Source organism: Bos grunniens, chromosome 5, assembly GCF_055505025.1.
Source record: "Bos grunniens cultivar Pamir isolate PY7600 chromosome 5, Bosgru_T2T1.0, whole genome shotgun sequence".
NCBI lineage: Eukaryota > Metazoa > Chordata > Mammalia > Artiodactyla > Bovidae > Bos > Bos grunniens.
In genome coordinates this window covers 43,158,683-43,180,712 of record NC_141169.1, presented here as the reverse complement: position 1 = coordinate 43,180,712, position 22,030 = coordinate 43,158,683, and the positions used below count along the sequence as shown (strand labels likewise).

At 37.2% G+C, this 22,030-nt stretch overlaps 1 protein-coding gene across 5 annotated transcripts in view; it reads right to left on the bottom strand.

The window, feature by feature from the left end:
* CPNE8 (copine 8) overlaps window positions 1-22,030 on the bottom strand; it is a 272,491-nt gene that overhangs the window by 48,462 nt on the left and 201,999 nt on the right. For 4 of the 5 annotated variants that reach the window (XM_086399950.1, XM_086399952.1, XM_086399951.1 and 1 more), the window contains 2 exons: window positions 21,013-21,066; window positions 20,345-20,406 (listed from right to left, as the gene is read on the bottom strand). In XM_086399950.1, the coding sequence (XP_086256076.1) occupies window positions 20,345-20,406; window positions 21,013-21,066 (116 nt within the window). Of the gene's footprint in view, window positions 1-5,979; window positions 6,165-20,344; window positions 20,407-21,012; window positions 21,067-22,030 lie in introns of those variants that run through there. The other variant, XM_086399954.1, reaches the window with a different exon arrangement.

Genomic DNA, 22,030 nt, shown 5'->3' with positions numbered 1-22,030 from the left:
GTTTCAAATACTGATCTATCCCTCAGTGCTCACAGTATTCTTGTGCTCATGTGTGTATTTATAGATTATACAAATACCTACATAGACGAGATTGGTTATATATGCTTTAAAATTTTCAGCACATGGTAATTACGCAAAATTACTTTGCTGGATTAGAGCCAAGGAACTGGCATTCACAGTAAAAATTCACTTTTTTTGGATATACCTCTGATCATTTCATGGGAAATAGAAGGGGAAACAGTGGAAATAGTGTCAGACTTTATTTTTTGGGGGCTCCAAAATCACTGCTGATGGTGATTGCAGCCATGAAATTAAAAGACACTTATTCCTTGGAAGGAAAGTTATGACTAACCTAGATAGCATATTAAAAAGCAGAGACATTACTTTGCCAACAAAGGTCCATCTAGTCAAGGCTATGGTTTCTTCAGTGGTCATGTATGGATGTAAGAGTTGGAGTGTGAAGAAAGCTGAGCACCAAAGAATTGATGCTTTTGAACTGTGGTGTTGGAGAAGACTCTTGAGAGTCCCTTGGACTGTAAGGAGATCCAACCAGTCCATTCTGAAGGAGATCAGTCCTGGGTGTTCATTGGAAGGACTGATGCTGAAGCTGAAACTCCAAAATTTTGGCCACCTCATGTGAAGAACTGACTCATTGGAAAAAACTCTGATGCTGGGAGGGATTGGGGGCAGGAGGAGAAGGGGACGACAGAGGATGAGATGGCTGGATGGCATCACTGACTCTATGGACATGAGTTTGGGTAGGCTCCAGGAGTTGGTGATGCACAGGGAGGCCTGGTGTGCTGCGATTCATGGGGTTGCAAAGAGTCAGACATGACTGAGTGACTGAACTGAACTGACTCTTCCTATATGTAATTCCACTTCTTTCTCACCAAAGAAGGCATAAAGCACAAATAAATGACAATGATATGGGAAAACTTGCTATCAAATATAATTTACAAAATAACTTTTAATTTATAAAGTAAGTAATTTGAAAATATGAGTATGTAGTCTATGTTTGTGTGTTTTAACAACAAGTTACTTTTGATACATTGTAGAATTTATCTAACACATCAAAGTTGGAGCTGTTGTTTAAATAGTGGTGGTGATGATAATGATGATGGTGATGATGACGGGTGTGACAGTATAGAGTTCCTTGTAGTTCTGTTAGTATAAAGTATAGTATACTATTTCATTCTTTCTATAACCATTCAGCCTGAAAAATCCTTAGTATTATTCAGTTGTTGAAAAAAGTTCACTACTTCTTCCTAGGGAATAAATAAGTTTGTGCTTTACATTAATGAAAACTAATATGGATCCTCTTTATAGCTAGATGGTAATTTTTTTCTCAGAGTAGAAATTAGGTTTATAGGCTAAGAATATAGGCTAATTTGGAGCATAACAGTTTAAAACACATACAACATTTAGAAAAAGAATCAGTGGAACATTTGGGAGAATATTTTTAGATAATAAATCCCTTTGAGGAATTGGTAAGAACAGTCATCAGCACATTGCTTTGTCATTCTGCTGCTACAGAGAAAGTAACTATAATACAGGGTATAGTATGGTGTATTAGAAAGGGTTTATTAGATTTTAAATCTGAATGAACTGGGTTTGAATGTCAGCAACCCAGTTGCTGACATTCAGTTCAGTTCAGTTCAGTCACTCAGTCATTTCCGACTCTTTGCGACCCCATGAATCGCAGCACGCCAGGCCTCCCTGTCCATCACCAACTCCCGGAATTCACTCAGACTCACGTCCTTCGAGTCAGTGATGCCATCCAGCCATCTCATCCTCTGTCGTCCCCTTCTCCTCCTGCCCCCAATCGCTCCCAGCATCAGAGTTTTTTCTAATGAGTCAACTCTTCGCATGAGGTGGCCAAAGTACTGGAGTTTCAGCTTCAGCATCATTCCCTCCAAAGAAATCCCAGGGCTGATCTCCTTTAGAATGGACTGGTTGGATCTCCTTGCAGTCCAACGGACTCTCAAGAGTCTTCTCCAACACCACAGTTCAAAAGCATCAATTCTTTGGCACTCAGCCTTCTTCACAGTCCAACTCTCACATCCATACATGACCACAGGAAAAACCATAGCCTTGATTATTAGCCAAGTTTAAAAACTCTCAGAGGGCAGGTGCTTGGCAAGTAACAATAAAGCAAGGACTGACAGAAAAACTACATGAAATATTCTGTCTGTCTCTTCTTTTTACAGATGAGGAAATTAATCCCTGTATGGGAGAGATTGGGGGCAGGAGGAGAAAGGGATGACAGAGGATGAGATGGCTGGATGGCATCACTGACTGGATGGACGTGAGTCTGAGTGAACTCCAGGAGTTGGTGATGGACAGGGAGGCCTGGCGTGCTGCGATTCATGGGGTCGCAAAGAGTCGGACACGACTGAGTGACTGATCTGATCTGATCTGAACACTTAACTTTCCACCTAAGTTATAAATGCAAGTTCTGGAATTCAAATTCACATGTAACCTCCAAGACCATATTCATAAACTTCAAAGAAAAGACAGGCTATTAACTAAAGAACTATAGTGTACATAGGATAAAAAACGAGAGGAAAGTATTTACTGAAAAGTTCAGCTAGATAAACAAACTAAATGATAAAACCAAGTAGATTAGGTACAACAAAAAAGGTAAACAAAGGAGAGAAAATTCAAAAAGAAATGAAGAGAAAGGAAGGAAAGAAAGAAGGAGGGGAGAGGAGAAGGAAGGAAGGGTGGGAGAGAGGGAGGAAGGAAGGAAAAGAAAAAGGAAGAGGAAAAGGTGGGAGAAGGGGAACCAGGCGGTACCAAGAGTACTTATGAAACTTTGAAGGGTGGGGCGTTCCAAGACTATATAAAAGATAAGTGAATTTAGCACTAAATGATAACTAAGACCATTTGATAATAATGGTGCCACAGAGAAAGTCAACAAGTAAAAACAATCATTTGGTGTTTAGTTGATTTCAAGATCGGATTACTTCCTTGCCTCATTCTGTGTATCAGGAAGAATCTCACTCCTTTATTGTTTTGAATCAGCAGTATTCTAATCAGAAAGGAAAATACGATGGCTCATAAATCATTTCATGGTTGTGATGATCCTTTAACTTATTATCACACCATTTGGATTTTTCCATCCAAAATGCTACGATTATGTATTTAGCATCTTCTGATTGTCAAGGACTGTGCTAAGTGAAAAAGAGAAAATGGGAGCAAAGCAATTATCCTCAAACTCAATAGTTCCACTTCAACTTCATACAATTAAAAACAACAATGAAACAGCACAGCAGTTCATCATCTTGACAGAGGCAGATGCATACCAACTAGCTGTTGAAATCTAGAACCCATAAATGAAGCTGAGATGCCCACACGCCTCTAATATTTTCATTCTTGCCATGCCAGTACCAAGACTATGCTTCTGCCTTGATATACTGATATGCACTGTAGTTCACTCTTGGGTTCTGGGACCTGCCCTGAACTCAGGTTCACTTCCTCAGGAACTATTATCCAGCCTAACCCTTCTTGTGCCTAGCTCACCAGGGCCTAAACTTTGAAATTTTCTGTCTTACCTTTTCCCTCTTTCTTAAAAGCAGTTTGACTACCTGAATGCCAACTACCTGAATAACAAATTTAGAGCTGTCTGGTTGGGAAGATTCCCTGGAGAAGGGAAAGGCTACCCACTCCAGTATTCTGACCTGGAAAATTCCACGGACAGTCCATGGGGTCACAAAGAGTCGGACGCAACTGTGTGATTTTCACTTTCAAAATTCCTGCTTTCTGGGCCCATTAAAATACTGATAGGATTATTTGCCCTTGACAAGTTAGATCTGCTAGAATAAGATCATGCTTTGAGATACAAAATGCAACTTAAAATATAAATAATTTCACCTACTTGAAATACGATCTTAGAAAAGCTATATAACCTCCCTACAGATCAAATCAGATCAGAACAGTCGCTCAGTCATGTCTGACTCTTTGCGACCCCATGAATTGCAGCATGCCAGGCCTCCCTGTCTATCACCAACTCCCGGAGTTCACTCAGACTCATGTCCATTGAGTCAGTGATGCCATCCAGCCATCTCATCCTCTGTCGTCCCCTTCTCCTCCTGCCCCCAATCCCTCCCAGCATCAGCGTCTTTTCCAATGAGTCAACTCTTCGCATCAGGTGGCCAAAGTACTGTAGTTTCAGCTTTAGCATCATTCTTTCCAAAGAAATCCCAGGGCTGATCTCCTTCAGAATGGACTGGTTGGATCTCCTTGCAGTCCAACGGACTCTCAAGAGTCTTTTCCAACACCAAAGTTCAAAAGCATCAATTCTTCGGCGCTCAGCCTTCTTCACAGTCCAACTCTCACATCCATACATGACCACAGGAAAAACCATAGCCTTGACTAGATGAACCTTTGTTGGCAAAGTAATGTCTCTGCTTTTGAATATGCTATCTAGGTTGGTCATAACTTTCCTTCCAAGGAGTAAGCGTCTTTTAATTTCATGGCTGCAGTCACCATCTGCAGTGATTTTGGAGCCCAGAAAAATAAAGTCTGACACTGTTTCCACTGTTTCTCCATCTATTTCCCATGAAGTGATGGGACTGGATGCCATGATGTTTGTTTTCTGAATGTTGAGCTTTAAGCCAACTTTTTCACTTTCCACTTTCACTTTCATCAAGAGGCTTTTTAGTTCCTCTTCATTTTCTGCCATAAGGGTGGTGTCATCTGCATATCTCAGGTTATTGATATTTCTCCCGGCAATCTTGATTCCAGCTTGTGTTTCTTCCAGTCCAACGCTTCTCATGATGTACTCTGCATATAAGTTAAATAAACAGGGTGACAATATACAGCCTTGATGAACTCCTTTTCCTATTTGGAACCAGTCTGTTGTTCCATTTCCAGTTCTAACTGTTGCTTCCTGACCTGCATACAGATTTCTCAAGAGGTAGATCAGGTGGTCTGGTATTCCCATCTCTTTCAGAACCTCCCTAAACCTCCTTTGTAATAAGATTAACAAAATCTTTCTTGGATTGTTGCTGTAAGGACAAGAAAAGTACCTGTCCTTTATAGCAGGCACTTAAGAATAGTTATGGTTATTATCACCTTATTGAAGTTAGTTTTTTAGAATCCAAGTTTAGCATATTTCTTTGAAAACTGAAGTGTGTAGAGTTTACCAAATTTCTGGATCTACCAGAATTTCAAGTTTTTTCTAGAACCTGATCCTCCCATGTTAGATTTCCTTTTCTTCATACTGGCTTCTAAGGTCCCGATCTACTCAACCCAAAACAGAGCTATTTTGTTAGAAGATGTCATCTGGGTACTTTAAACAAAATTGCCCTCCAGGAGGTAATTATAAGCTTTTATTATGACTTTATTTTCCTTCCTAAAATTTTGGATTTCTGCGGGATCAATGAAATGTCAAAAGTAAGAATAAAAAGAAAGTGGAGACAAGTGATATGATTCCTGAACTGTTTATGCTAATATTTTTGTCCTTATTAAATTTACCTTTCATAAATTAACAAACTTGTGTACACTCTCCAGACTTTGAAGCTTGATTTCAGTGTTATTTTTAACACAATTAAAGTGTTCCAAAATACAACTTTGCAAGCAGATAAGCTCATAATCCTGTAGTTCAAGAACTACAAAGAAGGTATGCAAGATGGCCAACCTTTTCTCAAATCTAGTTTAGAAAATATCTCATAAGTGACATAATCAAAACAAACAAAATAAGTCATATTACACCTAACCAAAAATAGAAGCACTATCCGATAGAATCCCATTTTTATTTTATTTGTGGTCAGGCTGTGGCTGGCAGACTTTTAGTTTCCTAAAAGGGATTGAATTCAAGCCCAAGCAGTGAAAGCACTGAATCCTAACCACTAGACCACCAAGGAATTCCCTAGTATCTCATTTGAAATGAGGTAGTTGCTGAAGAGATGAATGATGCCTAGCAGAAAACCTATGAACTTTTATGTTATAGATTGGAGTTATAACTCATTTGCAAAATTACCACATCTCTGAATCTCAATTTGCTCATATGATAGATAGGTAACAGCTGCTCTGAAGAAGATATTTGGTTATTAGAAATAAAATCCTGAAGTACTGGAATATAATAAATGTTCTGCATGCTGGACGACAAATCTCTTGAGTAATCCATGTTGTCTTTTCCTTATTCATATTAATCTTTTCCTCTGTTGAGACAGAAGAGACAGTTCTTCCGTTACATTAACATATAGGTATTTCTTTTTCAATTAATTCTTCCCATAGAGATGGTAAGCGGTGTATCGCAACTGGTATAATGAACCCCAAGGGGTGTAGGCAGTAAGAGGTACACAATCTGCAGATAACTTAAAAACAATAATATAATCTACTAATATACAGGCTACATCTTAATATTACCATACTCTTAACATGCATGTGCATGAAAAGTTGCTTCGGTTGTGTCGAACTCTTTACAACCCAATGGACTACAACCCACCAGGCTCCTCTGTCCCTGGGATTTTCCAGGCAAGAATAATGGAGTGGGTTGCCATGCCCTCCTCCAGGAGATCTTTCCGACCCAAGGATAGAACCCATGACTTCTATGACTTCTGGTCTCCTAGCATTGACAGGCAGGTTCTTTACCAATAGCGCCACCTGGGAAGCCCATACTCTTAATAGTTCTAAGCAATGTCAGTGATAACTTCCCAGCCTTTCACAGCCTGCCCCTGGTAAGCCACCTTTACTGATTTCCTTTCCGCTGGCTCCCAAGGTTTCAGTTGCTCACCAGAAAGAAACTATTTTAGACATAGTGTGGCTAGTAGTGCACACTCTGATAATGAAACATAACTAAGAAACTTCTTAGTACAAAATAGACTGTCAATATTTTGGCTAAATTAGCATTGGTTCTGATGATGAAACATACATGCAATTTTCTTTGACTTTGAAATCTATAGTTTTGAAAAGAATCACTTGAAAAAAATAGCATAAGTTGGCAATTAAATCGCAGTCTTACAGGCTACAACTGGACATCTTTCAAGCCTGCATTTGTCTATACAAAAATTAGAATTGAGCATTAGCCAAAATATTGCTTATGTATCTTAACACTTCCAAAAGTTTCTTTTCCAAATCACATTTTAGACGATTTTGGTTTGGATATGATAATGTTTTATGTGAATGCATTTTTAGAAGGCAGAATGGCTTTATTTTTTATTATATTTATGCCCATTCAGCACTGCAGGGTTTAGCTCTTAATTGATGAATGCAAAACACCTAGGTGCCACAAGAAGCAGTGTAAAGCACTATAAAAACTCTAGATATGTATATTCATTTTTCAAAACAACACTTAAAGTGCTGCATCTTCTGGCAAGATGTGCTTCCTGAGATAACATATCCAATACAATGCCACCAATTTTATAAAACTAACATTTTATAGCATCACCTGATAATGCTATAAATGCATTTTATAATGCTATAAAATGTTTCAAGTAGTTTTCAAAAAATCCTTATGGGGCTTGTTAATAATGGCACTTACTGATATTCAACTCACCTTTAAAATGGCATATTAAGAAACCAGCTTTGAGCCTCTACAATGAGCTTATAATAGGTAGGAAGGTAGCTTTAGCTCTTCTTCTAAGACTTTTTAATTAGAGTGGAATATAAATCTTTTCTGTATAATTTCAGACAAGTTTTAGATTCAGTGTCAAGAGTTTGGGCGGTTGACTGCAATGGAAGCAATAACCTGGCATTATCCTTCAGAGTTGAACTTTAAAAAAGACTTTTACTAACTTTATGAAGTTGAATATGTCTTTTTCTCTTCCTGTCTCTGATAATTAGGACATTTGTCACCAACAATATTATGATGATCAAGGGAGTAAAGACATATTAGAACTTTAAACAAATTCAGATTATTCAGAAAAACGATAGCTATTTGCCATTTAATCCACAAAATCAGCCTATAAGATAGGTATTATTATTTTTATTTATGTTCCTATTTCATAGAAACATAAACAGGTTTTGTTAGCAAGGAAAGATCTAAGATTTGAACCAGGCAGTTAGTACCAGAACCCAAATTCTTGGTTATTATAATGCATTGTCATCAGTTAAATTCAGAATTCAACAAATTATAACCCCGGTTCAGCTGAAGGATATGACAGAACTGGATTTTATGATAAACTATTATGGATTAGAAATTGGACTTTTTAAGAGCATTTGAAAAATGAGAGTATTTTAGAATTTGGTTCAGTTCAGTCAGTCATGTCTGACTCTTTGAGACCCCATGGAATACAGGACGCCAGGCTTCTCTGTCCATCACTATCTCCTGGAGCTTGCTCAAACTAATGTCCATCGAGTCAGTGATGCCCTCCAAACATCTCATCCTCTGTCCTCCTCTTCTCCTCCTGCCTTCAATCTTTCCCACCATCAGGGTCTTTTCCAATGAGAGAGTTCTTCCCATCAGGTGGCCAAAGTATTGGAACTTCAGCTTCAGAATTAGTCCTTCCAATGAATATTCAGGACTGATTTCCTTTAGGATTGACTGGTTTGGTCTTCTTGCAGTCCAAGGGACTCTCAAGAGTCTTCTCCAACATTACAGTTCAAAGCATCAATTCTTCAGTGCTCAGTTTTCTTTAGGGCTTCCCTGGTAGCTCAGCTGGTAAAGAATCCACCTGCAATGCAGGAGACCCTGATTTGATTCCTGGGTCTGGAAGATCCCCTGGAGAAGGGGACAGCTACTCACTTTAGTACTCTGGCCTGGAGAATTGGTGCAAAGAGTAGGACATGACTGAGCGACCTTTACTTTCAGTTTTCTTTAGGGTTCAACTCTTACATCAATACATGACTACTGAAAAAACCACAGCTTTAACTAGATGGACCTTTGCTGGCAAAGTGATGTCTCTGCTTTTTAATATGCTGTCTACGTTGGTCATAGCTTTTCTTCCAAGGGGCAAGCGTCTTCTAATTTCATGGCTGCAGTCAGTCACCATCTGCAGTGATTTTGGAGCCCAAGGAGACAGTCTGTCACTATTGCCTGTTTCCATTGTTTCCCCATCTATTTGCCATGAAGTGATGGGACCGGATGCCATGATCTTTGTTTTTTGAATGCTGAGTTTTAAGTCAGCTTTTTCACTCTCCTCTTTCACTTTCATCAAGAGGCTATTTAGTTCCTCTTTCTGCCATAAGGGTGGTGTCACCTGCACATCTAAGGTTGTTGATATTTCTCCCGGCAATCTTGATTCCAGCTTGTGCTTCATCCAGCCTGGCATTTCTCATGATGTACTCTGCATATAAGTTAAATAAACAGGGTGACAATACACAGCCTTGACGTACTCCTTTCCCAACTTGGAGCCAGTCCATTGTTCCCTGTCTGGTTCTAACTGTTGTTCTTGACCCGCATACAGATTTTTCAGGAGTCAGGTAAGCTTGGTCTGGCACTACCATCAGCAACCATTTATTTGACTTAATGTTTTTCCAAACATTTCTCTCTTATTTTGTCTTTCCTGGAACTTGCCCACTTAGTATCTCTCCTATTACCTTCTCTGATGCTCCCTTTCAGTTAGTATGTAAGGAAAATAAGCAGTTCATGCTCCTAATCTTGATCTTGCCTTCCTCCAGTTGAGATAATTTCTGGCAGAGGCAACACAAAAGCATTTTTTTCTTTTCCGGGAAAGTCTAGTCTATCAGTTTTGTTTTTTGGTGCTTGTGATATGAGCTATAGAAAGAGGAAGATCACAGATGATAAAATCTGAGCTAGACAGACATGGAGGTTTGTAATCTAGTAAAATAAATTGTCACACTCTTCGCTTAAAGTTCATGCTTGTTTCTAATGTTTCATTATGCTAAGAGATTTGGGTAAAAGAGCTGGAAGTCAGGCTTAAAGTGGCTTTCTAATTAATCTGTATTTATTCAGGGTCTACTGTATGTTCTGTTCTATAAAAATGTTTTGATATTGCCAGTCTTTTTACGGAAAAAGACTTCCCTGGTGGCTTAGATGGTAAAGAATCTGACTGCAATGCAGAAGACCTCAGTTGGATCCTGGGTCAGTAAGATCCCCTAGCGAAAGGAATGGCAACTCGCTCTAGTATTTTTGCCTGGAGAAACCCATGGACTGAGAAGCCTGGCTGACTACAGTCCATGGGGCGCAGAGAGTTGGACACAACTAAGTGACATTTGAGGAGAAAAGTGATACAAATGAACAACTAAAATGGCACCCAGAGAAACTAGCAACCACTGTATATAAGCGATTGTGAGGTTCATTTGGGACCAGGTAGATGACATTTTGGGCTTTAGTCAGAGGAAGTAAATGACAGTCTGTAGGCCTACAAGATTCTAATACACTGAATTTTCTGCTAAAAATGTAGACTAGGGTTTCAGATTGACATGATGGTTGCTTAGGGGTACTCAGTGTGCATGAGAACTTGAGATCTGTTTTCCCCATTCATCTGCCAGTCAAAGAAATGTGAAAAACTTTATAGGTAGTTTTTTCCTTGGTCCTGTTAGTGGTAGAGTGGAGTTTTATAAAGACCTGAGAGACACAGATGACAGGAAGGCAGACAAAACAAAGTTGAAATTTATGATGCTGTCTTCAGATACTTATATTGTGAGCTATTGTCTGTAGAGGTCAATAAACCCACTTCCCAAATAATAATTATACAAATTTACAAAATGGTGATGTTACCTTAAAGGAGTATTTGGATTTCAGAACTGTCTCTGATTTTAAATGAATCTAACATTGTCCTTACCAATATAATTGGGATATTCAGTGTTATACGTTAAAAATTACTAATTTGGTTGCCAATTATACTGGACTTTTGGAATTAAAATTATTTTTAATAAGAAATAAAATAATCACAGGGAAAAACATACAGAGTATGATTAAAAATAATAACCACAAGGTCAACTACCCAGAAGAGGCATTTTTTTTTTTCTTCCTTTTTTTTTTGACTCTACAGTAAGATCTCCTTTGTGGATGTTATTCTATTTAGAAAATAAAACTCTTTATTACCACAAGTCATGAATTCTAATTGTATCTTATGCTCCAGGGAAAGCATGGTGCTGCTTAGAAAAAAACAAAAACAAAAAAGGAAACAAACAAACAGCTAAAGGAAAAAAGGGCTAAAAATTAAGTTTTTATTTCACATAATGTTTCCATAAAAATTGGACTCTGACTAACTGAGAATGCATTTGTCTCATCTGCTCACTATGTACTTCCTTCCACAGATCTGTCTACTGCAGGTAAACAAAGGGTGTTAGGAACTGAGAAAATGAATGAAGAGTAACATGCTAGCAACATGATTTCACAAGCAATCAGGTACATATTTATATCAATAACTACTAAAGTAATGCGAACCTAGAATATCCAATATTAAGAATTAGACCTATAAAGGAGTTCCTTTGAAGGGGAAGATATTAAAGGATTATGAAAATAATTTTGTTTAATATTTAAATGTGTTCCTTCTTAATTATGCATAATTTCTACCTGGATTCATGCAAAAACAGTATTTTCACAATTTTCTGTTCAATTATTTTTTGTGGGATGAAAAACAGAGATTACATTTTAAAGTGCAATTCAAGAATTTCCTTCTGAGAGCTTAATCACAATCTGTTAGTCCTACATGTTCCACACCAGTCACCTGTTTTGCCCTCTTTGTCTATTCTTATGCTCCTATATGTTGTCCAGGGTAAGGAAAATAGTTTATACTAAATTCATGTAGAGAACAAAATGAAAACAGGAAAACCTAAACTAATGTTATTTAGAATAAGCCACAGCTGGTTAGAGTACCAATTTAATTTTAGTTACTCATATTTTATGTGATGATTTTTCACCTTATTTGAAGAACTCTGGTTTTATTTGTCAAGATTTAGCACAAGCAAAACATAACAATAGTTTCTCCTGAACTAGAGTAGGGTGAGTAAATTTCTGAATTGATGCCAACCAAATTAGCATAATGATGCTTCCCTAAGTTAGCAACAAAAAAATCCACAAATACCAGTAGCAAATGCTGATATCTTGATATTTTAAGTTAAAAGTAAGTACTTACTATAATTTTTATACAAACAAAACAATTCAACACTTGATTCCAATCACTCCCGAAATGTCATACTTATTCAGAAATATGGTGGAACATCTCTTCAAAAGAACTAACCTTGATAACTCCACAAATCTGCAAATAGCTTTGATCTCTAAAATAATCCTTTGGATTGCTTCATCGATTGCAACCCAAAATGCAGTTAATTTTATTGCTCTTCTTCAATGTAATCACAGGGCAAAAGGCAAGGCCAGATTAAGAAGAGTCTCTTTAGGTGTGTGTGGAAGAGTAGTGGTGTCAAAGACTAAGATGTGAGTTTTGGGGAAGTTTAGTTGAAGTGTTAGCTGCAGGGAAGTACGTAGCTCCCAGCTAAATTTGGTCTTAAGTCCTTAGCTAAAAACCCTCAATTTCTATCTGTGGGACTAGGGAAGATGGAGCAGAGGAAAAGCAAAAACAAAAGGTTCTGAAACCTGTGTTTCCAAAGATATGACTGGTTAAACATGGAATTTTACAAAGAACATCACAACGGCTAAAAAAGAGGTTCCACGGTTTAAAAACTGACAGTGACATAATATTTATCTATTAAATTAGCAAAGTTTAAAAGTAATAAAGCTATTCAGTAAGGGTAAGTTACAAGCTGGAATCAAGACTGTTGGGAGAAATAACAACAACCTCGGATATGCAAATAATTCCACTCTAATGGCAAAAAGTGAAGAGGAACCAAAGAGCCTCTTGACGACAGTGAAGGAAGAGAGTGAAAAAAGCAGCCTTAAAATTCAATATTAAAAATACTAAGATCATGGCATCTGATCCGATCACTTCATGGTAAACAGAAGGAGGAAAGGTGGAAGCAGGGACAGATTTCCTCTTCTTGGGCTCTAAAATCACTGCATATGGTGACTGCAGTCATGAAATTAAGAAGACGATTGATTGCTTCTTGGCAGGAAGGCTATGACAAACCTAGACAGTGTGTTAAAAAGCAAAGACATCACTTTGTGACAAAGGTCTGTATAGTCAGTGCTGTGATCTTTCCTGTAGTCATGGGTGGATGTGAGAGCTGGGCAATAAAGATGGAAGAATGTCAAAGAATTGGTGCTTTCAAACTGTGGTGCTGGAGAAGATACTTGAGAGTCCCTTGGAAAGCAAAGAGATCAAACCAGTGAATCTTAAAGGAAATCAGCCCCGAATACTCTTTGGAAGGGCTGATGCTGAAGCTGAAGCTCCAATACTTTGGCCACCTGATGCAAACAGTTGACTCATTGGAAAAGACCCTGATGCTGGGAAAAATTAAAGGCAGAAGGAGAAGAGGGTGACAGAGAATGAGATGGTTGGATGGCATCACTGATTCAAAGTATATGAACTTGGGCAAACTTGGGGAGATGGTGAGTGACAGGGAAGACTGGTGTGTTGCAGTCCATGGAGTTGCGTAGAGTCAGACACGACTTGGTGACTGAACAACAGCAAAGTATATGGTAAACTTGCATATGCAGATATGAGAAGTATAAATTATTATCTTTATGCTTTTATCTGCACAATAATTTAGAAATATGACAGTACTGTTTCTAGGATGTGACTTTGTAGATATGCTAGATGAAGTATACAAAAAGCTGTGTACCAGAGTTTACATTGTAACCTTGTTTATAATAAGAAAATAAAATGGACACAATTCTTCCATGGAGTTGCAAACAGTCGGACACAACTGAGCAACTAACACTCACTTTCTTTTCTTTTTTTTTATATGATTCCCATTTTTTTAATTCTTTTTTTAAAAAGTCTATTTTGTTTAACTTTACAATATTGTATTGGTTTTGCCATATAGCAAAATGAATCTGCCACACTCACTTTCAAAGTGTGTATCAACAGGTTTTTAAACTGAATTATGTACATCTATATGATGGAAAACTGTTAAAATATGGTAAATCTATAAGTACTGACAAAGAAACATATATACACAATATATTTAATGAAGAAAATATACATTAAAATATTGTACACAGTGTGATCCCACTCATTAAAATAATGATGTGTGCATGGGAATAAATAAATATCTAATAGTGATTATCAAGAGAGTATGATTACATGGGATTCTAGTGTCATAATAGATTATTTTCATTTTACATTACTTTCTTTTTACCATTTCACATTTACAATGTGAAACACAAATATAGATATTTATATTTAAAATTTGGGAGACATAATACTTCTTTACCTAAATTTGGAAATAAAATACTAATAAAATCAAAGTTTTTGTGGTTTCAGAAAAAATTATTATGAATAGTACTAAATACTACTGAGCTGTTTACCAGTTTACAGAATGTTTTTAGTTGCAAAAAACTGGAAATCCAGGCCAAGGTTATACACAAAATAGTCAATAGACATTATTGAAAACATAATAACTGTCAATTATTATACTTAATTCTAATTTGAAATGAATGCAGTTCATATTCTGTTTTGCTGTTATTCAGAAGGTTTATGTTATTATGTGTCTGCTCAGTACAATTTTCCAACATTGCAGTGCATTTATCTACTAAGCGGATGAGATTTCTTAATAGTAAAAGAAGAAAATAATACCTATCCAGGGATTTAACCCATGCTCGCTGCAGTGGAAGCACAAGTCTTAACCACTGACTGCCAGGGAAGTCTCTTACAATGTCTAAAGAAATCAATAGGAAATATATTAAGAAAAATAAATGTTATCTGTTGAAATATTTGGAATAGATGTTGCTACATTTCTGCATTGGTTTCCATGTTCTCCATTTCAAATGGCTACAATTTATGGTTTCATACCAGTAGAGATTTTGAAAATGACAATATAAAACTCTGTTCCTCATTTCTTATAATTAGAGTCTATCAGGAAATCCATGAAGTAACCGCCCTAATAAATCCCTATAACTCACATTTAAATAAAGCTTAAATCTTCATAAATATCAATATCTGATTTTTAGATATTGAGATATTTTAGATATTATTTTAGATATTATTGAAATATTTTAGAAATTTAGATATTAAAATTTTTAGATATTCTACATGCCAAAGCATCACTCTTCCTTAGGCTATGTTAATTAAACTGTATTTTTCACTAGCAGCAATGGAGATAAAAAACATTAGTTCCAAAAAGATTGAAAATTACCAGTACATCAACTAAATAAACTTCATTATTTTTGTTTCAAAAAAGAGGAAATTATCAACATGAATATTACTCATGAGAGAAAGAGGGAGAAGGAGAAAGGAGGTGAGCAGAAATGAAAAGGAGCCAATGGAGAGATGGGTAAAGTTAATTACTTTGAGGCACTTACTATCAGGTATTAGCAATTTTACTATATGCAAATTACACTGTGTAATAAGTTGATAGGTGAGAGTAAGTTTTCTGTAGGAATATAAATAAGAACTTCAGAATGAAAGGAAATAAATAAGGTATATTAAGCTCATGAAAGAAATGAAGGCAACTCATGTAAACTACAGGAAACTGAAGTGATAGGAGTGTCATGATAAAACCAGATCTCCTCACTGTATTATTAACACAAATTAGAATTTAAATTTCATACCCAGTTGCTTACAACAAGTCCTGAAGAGCAAAGACACATAAATATACATACTACAACAACTATCTTGCATTCCCTATTTGGATTCTATCACCAAAAGGGACAATATCTGTATAATACTAAGTATTAGAAACAGTGATGAACAATAGGTAAATGTGTAATTGTAGTATATGTAAAAGATACATGCCTTTATTATACAAATTTTTTATATAAAAATGAGTCATATGAAGATATTTTTCATGTCCTTTTTAGGTATAAATGTAAGTATAGTTACATTAATTATGTAGTATATTTCAAATTCTATTTCTCCATGATCCATTTATAAGTAAAAAATGGGTTCCTGTAAAAGTTTTGGGAAGCCAGGATTGGAACAAAGTATACCTCATGGGTTGGGGCTCCATTTATACATGACTTCTATTAGAAACCCCCTCACTGATCACAGCCTTATCATGGTGAAGGGGATTGCATAACTCATTGAAGCCATGTGCGCAGGGCCACCCAAAATGGATGGGTCATTGTGAAGCATTCTGATAAAATGTGGTTCATAAGAGGATGAAATGGCAACCCACTCCAGTATTCTTGCTTGGAGAATCCCATGGACAATGTGAAAAGGCAAAAAGATATGGTGCCAGAAGATCATCAGCAGCTCAAGTCAAAAGCTGTCCAATATGCTACTGAGGAAGAACACAGGGCAATTACTAATAGCTCCAATAAGAATGAAGCAGCTGCACAAAAGCTGAAATGATGCTCAGCTGTGGATGTATCAACTGGTGAAAGTAAAATCTGACCTAGTGCTATAAAGAAAAATACTGCATAGGAACTGGAATGTTAGGTCCATGAATCAAGGTAAATGGGAGAAGATCAAGCAGGAGATGGCAAGATTGAACATTGACATCTACAGAATCAGTGAACTAGAATGGACAGGAGTGGTGAATTTAATTCAGATGACCATTATATCTACTACTGTGGGCAAGAATCCCTTAGAAGAAAAGAAGCAGCCCTCATAATCAACAAAAGAGTCTGAGATGCAGTACTTCGGTGCAGTCACCAAAATGACATAGGAGATTGGAATGCAAAAGGAGGAAGTCAAGAGATACCCAGAAAAACAGGCAAGTTTGGCCTTTGAGTACAAAGTGAAGCAGCACAAAGGCTAACAGAATTTTGTCAAAAGAACATGTTGGTCATAGCAAACACCCTTTTCCAACAACCCAAGAGATGACTCTAAACACAGAGATCACAGATTGATCAATATCAAAATAAGATTGATTATGTTCTGTTCAGCCAAAGAAGGAGAAGCCCTATACGTCATTAAAAACAAGATCTGGAGCTGACTGTGGCTCAGATCATGAGATCCTTATTGCAAAATTCAGGTTGAAATAGAAGAAAGTAGGGAAAACCAATAGGCCATTCAGGTATGACCTAAATCAAATCCCTTTTAATTAAACAGGGGAGGTGATGAATGGATTCAAGGGATTAAATCAGTGCCTGAAGAACTATGAACAGAGGTTCATAATATTGCACAGGAGGCAGTGACCAAAACCATCCTAAAGAAAAAGAAATGCAAGAAGGCAAAGTGGTTGTCTGAGGAGGTTTTACAGATATTTGAAGAAAGAAGAGAAGTGGAAGGCAAGGGAGAAAGCGAAAGATATACCCAACTGAATGCAGAGTTCCATTCAAGAATAGCAAGGAGAGATTAGAAGGCCTTTCTACATGATCAGTGGAAAGAAATAGAGGAAAACAATAGAATAGGAAAGACTAGAAATCTTTTCAAGAAAACTGGAGATATCAAGGGAACATTTCATGCAAGGATAGGCATGATAAAGGAGAGAAATAGTAAGGACATAACAGAAACAGAAGAGATTAAGAAGAGGTGGAAAGAATATGAAGAAGAACTAAATAAGAAAGGTCTTAATGACCTGGATAACCAGGATAGCATGGTTACTCACCTAGAGTCAGACATCCTAGAGTGTGAAATCAAGTGGGCCTTAGGAAGCATTACTACAAACAAAGCTATTAGAGGTGACAGAATTTCAGCTGAGGTATTTAAAATCTTAAAAGATTATGCTATGAAAGTGCTGCAGTCAATATGCCAGAAAATTTAGAAAACTCAGCAATGGACACAGGACTGGAAAAGTTCAGTTTTCATTCCAATCCCAAAGAAGGGCAATGCCAAAGAATGTGCAAACCACTGCACAATTGTGCTTATTTCACATGCTAGCAAGGTTATGCTCAAAATCCTTCAAGTTAGATTTCAGCAGTACATGAAATGAGAACTTCCAGAAATTCCAAGCTGAGTTTCGAAGAGGCAGAGGAACCAGAGACCAAATTGCCAACATTCACTGTATCATAGAGAAAGCAAGAGAGTTCCAGAAAAATATCTACATCTGCTTCATTGATTATGCTAAAGCCTTTGACTATATGGAACACAAAAAACTGTGGAAAATACTCAAAGAGATGGGAGTACCAGACCACTTTATCTGTTGCCTGAGAAACCTATGGGTCAAGAAGCAACAAAGCCAGAAACGGAACAATTGACTGGTTCAAAATTGGATAAGGAGTACAAGGCTGTATATCGTCACTTTATTTATTTAACTTTTATGTAGAGTATATCATGCGAAATTCCAGGCTGGATGAATTGCAAGCTGGAATCAAGCCTGCCAGGAGAAATATCAGCAACATCAGATATGCAGATGATATCACTATAATGGCAGAAAGTGAAGAGGAATCAAAGAGCCTCCTGATGAGGAGGAAAGAGGAGAGTGAAAAAAACTGGCTTGAAACTCAACGTTAAAAAAAAAAAAATGAGAAGCTAAGATCATGGCATCTGGTCCCATCACCTCACGGCAAATAGAAGGGAAAAAGTAGAAATAGTGACAGATTTTCTTTTCTTAGGCTCCAAAATCACTGCAGACGATGACTACAGTAATGAAATTAAAAGATGCTTGTTCCTTGGAAAGAGCTATGACAAATCTAGACATTGTATTTAAAAGCAAGAGACATCACTTTGTCAACAAACGTCTGCATAGTCAAAGCTATGGTTTTTCCAGTAGTCGTATGCTAATGTGAGTGTTGGACCATAAAGAAGGCTAAGTGCCGAAGAACTGATGCTCTCAAATTGTGATGCCGAAAGACTCCTGAGAGTCTCTTGGACTGTGAGGAGACCAAACCAGTCAATTTTAAAGGAAATCAACTCTGAATGTTCGCTGGAAGGACTATTGTTGAAGTTGGATCTCCAATACTTCGGCCACCTATGCGAAGAGATGAAAAATACCTGATGCTGGGCAAGACTGAAGACAAAAGTAGCAGGTGGTGGCAGAAGATGAGATGGTTGGATGACAGCATCAACTCAATGAACGTGAATTTGTGCAAACTCCAGGTAATAATGGAAGACAAAAGAGCCCGCCATGCTAAAGTCCATAGGGTTGCAAGGAGCCAAAGACAATGTAGCTATTAAAAGACAACAATCTGGCAGGAAATGTCACATTTCTTCCAGCACAGATAGTGCTGTAAGTTGGACACATGTAAGCCAAAAATAAATAAAATAAAATCTTGGAGGTGGTAAGCAGTATAAAAATGACAGTGGTCAAGAAGTTTATTGCTTAGGTATTACTGAAACCCGTTTGTTCTAATTAGCCCTGCTGCTGCTGCTGCTGCTAAGTTGCTTCAGTCATGTCCGACTCTGTGAGACCCCAGAGACTGCAGCCCACCAGGCTCCCCCGTCCCTGGGATTCTCCAGGCAAGAACACTGGAGTGAGTTGCCATTTCCTTCTCCAATGCATGAAAGTGAAAAGTGAAAGTGAAGTCGCTCAGTCGTGTCCGACTCTTTGTGACCCCATGGACTGCAGCCCACCAGGCTCCTCCGTCCATGGGATTTTCCAGGCAAGAGTACTGGAGTGGCGTGCCATTGCCTTCTCCCTAATTAGCCCTAGGAGTCTTCAAAAGAAGAATATGAATACCCAATAAAATTGATTTATTCGTAACAGATTCTGAAAATATCTTTAATGATAGATTCACATGAAAATATTATTAGATTTGTACTGCTGACAATACATATTGGGTATTTCTTTCTCACACACACACGTACCACTAACTTAAAGACTCACAAAGCAAAGCCAAAAGAACAAACTTGAAAGGAATTTTGAATTTTAAAACTTGAAATTATCATTTCAACATGCAAATTATAGCCAGATCTATCAAGTGCTTTTTTTTTCTTAAAAAAAAAAAAAGTTTATAAAGAGCATGCTAAGAGAGTTCATCTTTTTTATCTTTTTACCTACTGTACCAAGGAGTTTATTTACATAGGAATATATTTTTTATGACAAATTCAACTGTCTATTTTCCCATCTTCAAAAGACAACAATATTCAGAGATATTGGAATACTAAGGAGAGTTGGCAAACATTTTTCCTTCTTAGTATGTTTTTCTTTGACTTTATTGAAACAATCAGCCTGTAGTCTCAATCTATGTCCAAGTGGCAGGTTTCAAGATGCCCATATATAGCAAAGAATGCCCATTTGGGCTAGTATAGCTTTTGTTTGTTTTTTTTTTTTTTTAACAAACAGCAATAGGGGTTAAGCTCTCTGTTTTGGAGGAAACTTGTGTTTGTTCCTTTGCCTCCACTTTGGCTTGACAACACTCTAGCAATAAATCAGTATTGGCAAAAACAAACAAAAAAGAACAACAACAAAACCCTCTTAATCATCATTTGGAAGAGGTTTACAGAAGTGATGTCTCTGACAGCTGTTGTCATGAAGTTTCTAAACACATTCAAACTTGCCTTTCAGCATTGCTTAAGCAATGAAACAATTTCAGATAATGACTTACCCTCCCTTAATATAGTCAAGGAATGAAACTTCTGTTTCTACCAAGAAAGACAGCAAGGTGACCTGAAGAAAGAAAACAAAAGAAAATAAAAACAAGAGAATTATATACTAGTACTAGTACTAATTGCAATCCCAACTGGACTTTTTTCTAAGTGTTAGAGAGAAAATTATATTTCCTAGCATTTTGTAAATCAATAAAGATAATCTATTTCAAACTCTTCTAGGACTGATTATTCTTATATTTAAAATTATCAGAAGAAAAGGGGCTAAAAATTAAGTAACTCCTTTCTATGACCAATTTACTTCCTTTGAAGAACAACATGCAAATTATCTACAAGGACACAGGGTTACTTCACTTTTTCAGGCCTGCTTGATTTTCTCGTGTGATTTCATTAAATGAAGAATTCATAATGAAACTTCCTCTTCTCTCAGACACAATTCAACCCCTAAACAACTTGCAGGAAGCTGTATTGCTATGTCCTATGAGGTGTTCTCTATACAATCATTCCCATAGAAAGTTAATTTTGTATTATATACCTTCATATTAAAACCCTAATGAAAGAGTTCAGTTTTTAGTTGCTTCTATTTGATACCAAATATTTTATATATATATATATATTTTAATTCATCTATTTGAATCCTTAATGTATAACATAAAATTTGACTTACTGTTCCTGAATTAGTATATTTCTTCTTTTTTCCTTTCTTTCTGGGATTTATCACCTTAAAGAGCAGATAAAACAATTACAATGTTAGGATTTATACTGAAATATTTTAAAAATGTATAGTCCAACCTGGTGTCTTCACATCTTATGGATTTATTTACTTACTAATGTCTTTAGCTGGAGAAGGCGATGGCACCCCACTCCACTACTCTTGCCTGGAAAATCCCATGGGCGGAGGAGCCTGGTAGGCTGCAGTCCATGGGGTCACAAAGAGTCGGACACGACTGAGCGACTTCACTTTCACTTTTCACTTTCATGCATTGGAGAAGGAAATGGCAACCCACTCCAGTGTTCTTGCCTGGAGAATCCCAGGGACGAGGGAGCCTGGTGGGCTGCAGTCTATGGGGTCGCACAGAGTCAGACATGACTGAAGCGACTTCGTAGCAGCAGCAGCAGCAGCAATGTCTTTAGTACAACTCCTTGAGTCTATCAGCCAAAACGTCTCCGCAAAATGACTAGTGATTATCTTCTTAAAAAAAATCTTTTTTTCAGTAATATTCTTCTCAATTACCTTATGCATTGATTACCCTACCCAAATACATCTTCTTGCTGTGAGATCTCAATATTAGTGATTGGTTTGTAGAAAAACTATAGATTTCTCAAATAAAATATATTTAAGACATAACAGTTCTTATTTGATTATATACACTAATGACAAATCTTCAAATATTTGACTCTTTAAGGTCTCTGTGCATGTGTGCTAAGTCGCTTCAATTGTGTCTGACTCTTTTTGACCCTATGGAGCATAGCACTCCAGACTCCTTTGTCCATGGAATTCTCCAGCAAGAATACTGGAGTGGGTTGCCATGTCTTCCTTCAGGGGATCTTCCCTACCCAGGGATCAAACTCATGTCCCTTATGCCTCCTGCATGGGCAGGTGGTCTTTACCACTAACGTCACCTGGTGGTGGTGTTGGTGGTATAGTTGTTAAGTCGTGTCTGACTCTTGTGATCTCATGGACA